General features: G+C 55.3%; 1 protein-coding gene across 1 annotated transcript in view; it reads left to right on the top strand.

Moving 5' to 3' along the window:
• The first annotated feature begins 479 nt into the window (after window positions 1-479).
• The window catches only part of LOC144955479 (uncharacterized), a 15,729-nt gene continuing 7,618 nt past the window's right edge, over window positions 480-8,590 (top strand). The window contains exons 1-2 of the mRNA XM_078885683.1: window positions 480-543; window positions 6,180-6,322. Coding sequence (XP_078741809.1) covers window positions 6,206-6,322 — 117 coding nt within the window. The 5' untranslated portion in view covers window positions 480-543; window positions 6,180-6,205. The remainder of the gene's footprint in view (window positions 544-6,179; window positions 6,323-8,590) is intronic.

The following is an 8,590-nucleotide window of genomic DNA, read 5'->3' as shown; positions in this document are numbered from 1 at the left end:
GTGTCTCACTGTGTGTGTCTCACCGTGTCTCACCGTGTCCCCGTGTCTCTGTCTCACCGTGTCCCCGTGTCTCACCGTGTCTCACCGTGTCACCGTGTCTCTGTGTCTCACTGTGTGTGTCTCACCGTGTCTCACCGTGTCTCCCTCACTGTGTGTGTCTCACCGTGTCCTCCGTGTCTCACCGTGTCTCACCGTGTCACCCGTGTCTCTGTGTCTCACTGTGTGTGTCTCTCCGTGTCTCTGTGTCCGTGTCTCACTGTGTCGTGTCTCACCGTTGTCTCACCGTGTCCCCCCCGTGTCTCTGTGTCCGTGTCTCACTGTGTGTGTCTCACCGTGTCTCACCGTGTCCCCGTGTCTCTGTGTCCGTGTCTCACTGTGTGTGTCTCACCGTGTCTCACCGTGTCCCCGGTGGTCTCTGTGTCCGTGTCTCACTGTGTGTGTCTCACCGTGTCTCACCGTGTCCCCGTGTCTCAGCAGAGACGGACACGACGGTGCTGGAGCACGTGGAGGTCGTGGGGACCGTGGGACAAGATGAGCTCCAAAGTGAGACTCACCCAACTCACTCACCAACTCACCAACTCACTCACTCAGTCACTCACTCACTCACTCACTCACCACTCACTCACCAACTCACTCACCAACTCACTCACTCAGTCACTCACTCACAACTCACTCACTCAGTCACTCACTCACTCACTCACCACTCACTCACCACTCACCTCACCAACTCACTCACCAACTCACTCACCACTCACTCAACTCAGTCACTCACTCACCAACTCACTCACTCAGTCACTCACGTCACTCACTCACCACTCACTCACCAACTCACTCACCAACTCACTCACCACTCACTCACCACTCACTCACTCAGTCACTCAGTCACTCAGTCACTCAGTCACTCACTCAGTCACTCAGTCACTCACTCACTCAGTCACGCACTCAGTCACGCACTCTCACTCACTCACTCACTCAGTCACTCACTCAGTCACGCACTCACTCAGTCACTCAGTCACTCAGTCACTCAGTCACTCACTCACACCAACTCACTCACCACTCACTCACCAACTCACTCACCAACTCACTCACCAACTCACTCACCACTCACTCACCAACTCACTCACCACTCACTCACCACTCACTCAGTCACTCACTCAGTCACTCACCAACTCACTCAGTCACTCACTCATTCACTCAGTCACTCACTCAGTCACGCACTCACTCAGTCACTCACTCACTCACTCAGTCACTCACTCAGTCACTCACTCACTCAGTCACTCACTCAGTCACTCAGTCACTCACTCACTCAGTCACTCACTCACCACTCACTCACCACTCACTCACCACTCACTCAGTCACTCACTCAGTCACTCACCAACTCACTCACTCACTCACTCACTCACTCACTCAGTCACGCACTCACTCAGTCACTCACTCACTCACTCAGTCACTCACTCAGTCACTCACTCACTCAGTCACTCACTCAGTCAGTCACGCACTCACTCAGTCACTCACGTCACTCACTCAGTCACTCATCTCAGTCACTCAGTCACTCAGTCACTCAGTCACTCACTCACTCAGTCACTCACTCACCTCACTCACTCACTCAGTCACTCACTCAGTCACTCACATCACTCAGTCCACTCACTCAGTCACTCACTCACTCAGTCACTCACTCAGTCACACACTCACTCAGTCACTCACTCACTCACTCACTCACTCACTCACTCAGTCACGCACTCACTCAGTCACTCACTCACTCACTCAGTCACTCACTCAGTCACGCACTCACTCAGTCACTCAGTCACTCACTCACTCAGTCACTCACTCAGTCACTCACTCACCAACTCACTCACCACTCACTAACCAACTCACTCACCAACTCACTCACCAACTCACTCACTCAGTCACTCACCAACTCAATCAGTCACTCACTCACTCAGTCACTCACTCAGTCACGCACTCACTCAGTCACTCACTCACTCACTCAGTCACTCACTCAGTCACGCACTCACTCAGTCACTCAGTCACTCAGTCACTCACTCACTCACTCAGTCACTCAGTCACTCACTCACTCAGTCACTCACTCACCAACTCACTCACCACTCACTCACCAACTCACTCACCAACTCACTCACCAACTCACTCACCAACTCACTCACCACTCACTCACCAACTCACTCACCACTCACTCACCAACTCACTCACCACTCACCACTCACTCACCACTCACTCACCACTCACTCACCACTCACTCACCAACTCACTCATCAACTCACTCACCACTCACTCACCAACTCACTCACCACTCACTCACCACTCACTCACCAACTCACTCATCAACTCACTCACCACTCACTCACCACTCACTCACCACTCACTCACCAACTCACTCATCAACTCACTCACCACTCACTCACCAACTCACTCACCACTCACTCACCACTCACTCACCAACTCACTCATCAACTCACTCATCAACTCACTCACCAACTCACTCACCACTCACTCACCACTCACCAACTCACTCACCACTCACTCACCAACTCACTCACCAACTCACTCACCAACTCACTCACCACTCACCAACTCACTCACAACTCACTCACCAACTCACTCACCAACTCACTCACCAACTCACTCACCAACTCACTCACCAACTCACTCACCACTCACTCACCACTCACCAACTCACTCACCACTCACTCACCAACTCACTCACCAACTCACTCACCAACTCACTCACCACTCACTCACCAACTCACTCACCACTCACTCACCAACTCACTCACCACTCACCAACTCACTCACCACTCACTCACCACTCACTCACCACTCACTCACCACTCACTCACCAACTCACTCACCAACTCACTCATCAACTCACTCACCACTCACTCACCAACTCACTCACCACTCACTCACCACTCACTCACCAACTCACTCACCAAGTCAGTCACTCACTCACTCACTCACTCACTCTCTCACCAACTCACTCACTCAGTCACTCACCAACTCACTCACCAACTCACTCACCAACTCACTCAGTCACTCACTCACCACTCACCAACTCACTCACCAACTCACTCACTCACCACTCACTCACCACTCACTCACCAACTCACTCACCAACTCACTCATCAACTCACTCACCACTCACTCACCAACTCACTCACCAACTCAGTCACTCACTCACTCACCAACTCACTCACCAACTCACTCAGTCACTCACCAACTCACTCACCAACTCACTCACCAACTCACTCAGTCACTCACTCACCACTCACCAACTCACTCACCAACTCACTCACTCACTCACCACTCACTCACCATCTCATTCACCAACTCACTCAGTCACTCACCACTCACTCACCAACTCACTCACCACTCACTCACCACCTCACTCACTCACTCACCACACCACTCACCACCCCACCCACCACCCCACTCACCAACTCACTCACCCCACTCACCAACCCACCCACCACCCCACTCACCAACTCACCACCCCACTCACCACCCCACTCACCACCCCACTCACCACTCACCACCCCCCCACCCCGCTCACCACCCCGCTCACCACCCCACCCACCACCCCATCCACCCCACTCACCACCCCACTCACCACCCCACTCACCACCCCACTCACCACCCCGCTCACCACCCCACTCACCACCCCGCTCACCACCCCACTCACCACCCCGCTCACCACCCCACTCCCTCACTCACCAACTCACCCACCCACTCACCCACCCACCCACTCACTCACTCACTCACCCACTCACCACCCCACTCACCAACTCACTCACCACCCCACTCACCAACTCACTCACCACCCCACTCACCAACTCACTCACCACCCCGCTCACCACCCCACTCACCAACTCACTCACCACCCCACCCACCACCCCACTCACCACCCCACTCACCACCCCACTCACCACCCCACTCACCACCCCACTCACCACCCCACTCACTCACCACCCCACCCACCACCCCACTCACCACCCCGCTCACCACCCCACTCACCACCCCACTCACCAACTCACCCACCACCCCACTCACCAACTCACCCACCACCCCACTCACCAACTCACCCACCACCCCACTCACCAACTCACCCACCACCCCACTCACCAACTCACTCACCAACTCACTCACTCACCAACTCACTCACCACCCCACTCACCAACTCACTCACCACCCCGCTCACCACCCCACTCACCAACTCACTCACCACCCCACCCACCACCCCACTCACCACCCCACTCACCACCCCACTCACCACCCCACTCACCACCCCACTCACTCACCACCCCACCCACCACCCCACTCACCACCCCGCTCACCACCCCACTCACCACCCCACCCACCCACCCACCCACCCCACTCACCACCCCACCCACCACCCCACTCACCACCCCACTCACCACCCCACCCACCCCGCTCACCACCCCGCTCACCACCCTGCTCACCACCCCACTCACCACCCCACCCACCCACCCACCCCACTCACCACCCCACCCACCACCCCACTCACCACCCACCCCACCCACCACCCCACTCACCACCCCACCCACCCACCACCCCACTCACCATCTCACTCACCACCCCACTCACCAACTCACTCACCAACTCACCACCCCACTCACCACCCCACTCACCACCCCACTCACCACCCTGCTCACCACCCCACTCACCACCCCGCTCACAACCCCACTCACCACCCCACCCACCCACCACCCCACTCACCACCCCACTCACCACCCCACTCACCACCCCACTCACCACCCTGCTCACCACCCCACTCACCACCCCACCCACCACCCCACTCACCACCCCACCCACCCACCACCCCACTCACCATCTCACTCACCACCCCACTCACCAACTCACTCACCAACTCACCACCCCACTCACCACCCCACTCACCACCCCACTCACCACCCTGCTCACCACCCCACTCACCACCCCGCTCACAACCCCACTCACCACCACACTCACCACCACACTCACCACCCTACTCACCACCCCACTCACTCACCCACTCACTCACTCACCCACTCACCACCCCGCTCACAACCCCACTCACCACCACACTCACCACCACACTCACCACCCTACTCACCACCCCACTCACTCACCCACTCACTCACTCACCCACTCACCCACTCACCACCTCACCACCCCACTCACCACCCCACTCATCACCCCTCTCACCACCCCACTCACCACCCCAATCACCACCCCACCCACCACCCCACTCACCACCCTACTCACCACCCCACTCACTCACCCACTCACCCACCCACTCACTCACTCACTCACCCACTCACTCACCCACTCACTCACTCACCCACCCACCCACCCACTCACTCACTCACCCACTCACCCACCCACCCACTCACTCACCAACTCACCACCCCACTCACCACCCCACTCACTCACTCACTCACTCACCCACTCACCCACTCACTCACCCACCCACCCACCCACTCACTCAACCACCCACTCACTCACTCACCCACCCACTCACTCACTCAACCACCCACTCACTCACCCACCCACCCACTCACTCACCAACTCACCCACCCACTCACTCACTCACTCACCCACTCACTCACTCACCCACTCACCCACTCACCACTCACCACCCCACTCACTCACCCACACACCCACTCACTCACTCACCCCACTCACCCACTCACCCACCCACCCACCCACCACTCACTCACCCACTCACCACTCACCACCCCACTCACTCACCCACACACCCACTCACTCACTCACCCACTCACCCACCCACCCACTCACTCACTCACCAACTCACCCACCCACCCACTCACTCACTCACCCACCCACCCACTCACTCACCCACTCACTCACTCACCCACTCACCACTCACCACCCCACTCACTCACCCACACACCCACTCACTCACTCACCCACTCACCCACCCACCCACTCACTCACCAACTCACCACCCCACTCACCACCCCACTCACTCACTCACTCACCCACTCACCCACTCACCCACTCACCCACCCACCCACCCACTCACTCACTCACCCACTCACCCACCCACCCACCCACTCACTCACTCACCCACTCACTCACTCACCCACCCACTCACTCACCCACCCACTCACCCACTCACTCACCAACTCACCACCCCACAGGAGTATGGGATCGTGCCTCCACACTGATGCTCATCAACGTCTACAAGGACTTCATCGTCAAGTTCAACAGCCGCAAGTATCGTAAGAAGACCCTGTGGGTCGAGATCACAGAGCAGCTGCAGCAGATGGGACTCAAGTTCCAGGTAGACACACACACACACAGACACACACACACAGACACACACACACACACACAGACACACACACACACACAGACACACACACACACACAGACACACACACACACACAGACACACACACACACACACAGACACACACACACACAGACACACACACAGACACACACACACACACACAGACACACACACACACACAGACACACACACACACACACAGACACACACACACACAGACACACACACACACAGACACACAGACACACAGACACACACACACACAGACACACACACAGACAGACACACACACACACAGTGACACACACAGTGACACACACAGACACACACACACACAGACACACACACACAGACACACACACACACACACACAGACACACAGACACACAGACACACACAGACACACACACACACAGACACACACAGACACACACACAGACACACACACAGACACACAGACACACAGACACACACAGACACACACACAGACACACACACAGACACACACACAGACACACACACAGACACACACACAGACACACACACAGACACACACACACACAGTGTGTGAGTGTCTGTGTGTGTGTGTCTGTGTGTGTCTGTGTGTGTGTGTGTCACTGCGTGTGTGTTTCACTGTGTGTGCGTGTCACTGTGTGCGTGTCACTGTGTGTGTGTCACTGTGTGTGTGTGTCACTGTGTGTGTGTGTCACTGTGTGTGTGTCACTGTGTGTGTCACTGTTTGTGTGTCACTGTGTGTGTGTCACTGTGTGTGTGTGTCACTGTGTGTGTGTGTCACTGTGTGTGTGTCACTGTGTGTGTCACTGTTTGCGTGTCACTGTGTGTGTGTCACTGTGTGTGTGTGTCACTGTGTGTGTGTGTCACTGTGTGTGTGTCACTGTGTGTGTCACTGTGTGTGTCACTGTGTGTGTGTCACTGTGTGTGTCACTGTGTGTGTGTGTTTGTGTGTGTGTGTGTCACTGTGTGTGTGTGTGTGTCACTGTGTGTGTGTGTGTGTCACTGTGTGTGTGTCACTGTGTGTGTGTGTCACTGTGTGTGTGTCACTGTGTGTGTCACTGTGTGCGTGTGTCACTGTGTGTGTGTGTCACTGTGTGTGTGTTACTGTGTGTGTGTGTGTCACTGTGTGTGTGTGTCACTGTGTGTGTCACTGTGTATATCACTGTGTCACTGTGTGTCACTGTGTGTGTGTCACTGTGTGTGTGTCACTGTGTGTGTGTGTCACTGTGTGTGTGTCACTGTGTGTGTGTGTGTGTCACTGTGTATATCACTGTGTCACTGTGTGTGTGTCACTGTGTGTGTGTGTCACTGTGTGTGTGTGTCACTGTGTGTGTGTCACTGTGTGTGTGTGTGTGTCACTGTGTGTGTGTCACTGTGTGTGTGTGTGTCACTGTGTGTGTGTGTCACTGTGTGTGTGTCACTGTGTGTGTGTGTGTGTCACTGTGTATATCACTGTGTCACTGTGTGTGTGTCACTGTGTGTGTGTGTGTCACTGCATGTGTCACTGTGTGTGTGTGTGTCACTGTGTGCGTGTGTCACTGTGTGTGTGTGTCACTGTGTGTGTGTTACTGTGTGTGTGTGTGTCACTGTGTGTGTGTGTCACTGTGTGTGTCACTGTGTGTGCGTGTCACTGTGTGTGTGTCACTGTGTGTGTGTCACTGTGTATATCACTGTGTCACTGTGTGTGTCACTGTGTGTCTGTGTGTCACTGCATGTGTCACTGTGTGTGTGTGTGTCACTGTGTGTGTCACTGTGTGTGTGTGTGTGTCACTGTGTGTGTCACTGTGTGTGCGTGTCACTGTGTGTGTGTCACTGTGTGTGTGTCACTGTGTATATCACTGTGTCACTGTGTGTGTCACTGTGTGTCTGTGTGTGTCACTGCATGTGTCACTGTGTGTGTGTGTGTCACTGTGTGTGTGTCACTGTGTGTGTGTTACTGTGTGTGTGTGTCACTGTGTGTCTGTGTGTCACTGTGTGTGTGTGTCACTGTGTGTGTGTTACTGTGTGTGTGTGTCACTGTGTGTCTGTGTGTCACTGTGTGTGTGTGTCACTGTGTGTGTGTTACTGTGTGTGTGTGTCACTGTGTGTCTGTGTGTCACTGTGTGTGTGTGTCACTGTGTGTGTGTTACTGTGTGTGTGTGTTACTGTGTGTCTGTGTGTCACTGTGTGTGTGTGTCACTGTGTGTGTGTTACTGTGTGTGTGTGTCACTGTGTGTCTGTGTGTGTCACTGCATGTGTCAC

This window comes from Lampetra fluviatilis, unplaced genomic scaffold (genome assembly GCF_964198595.1).
Source record: "Lampetra fluviatilis unplaced genomic scaffold, kcLamFluv1.1 SCAFFOLD_1201, whole genome shotgun sequence".
NCBI lineage: Eukaryota > Metazoa > Chordata > Hyperoartia > Petromyzontiformes > Petromyzontidae > Lampetra > Lampetra fluviatilis.
The sequence above is the reverse complement of the archived record's forward strand: the minus strand, read 5'-3'. Positions and strand labels throughout refer to the sequence as shown.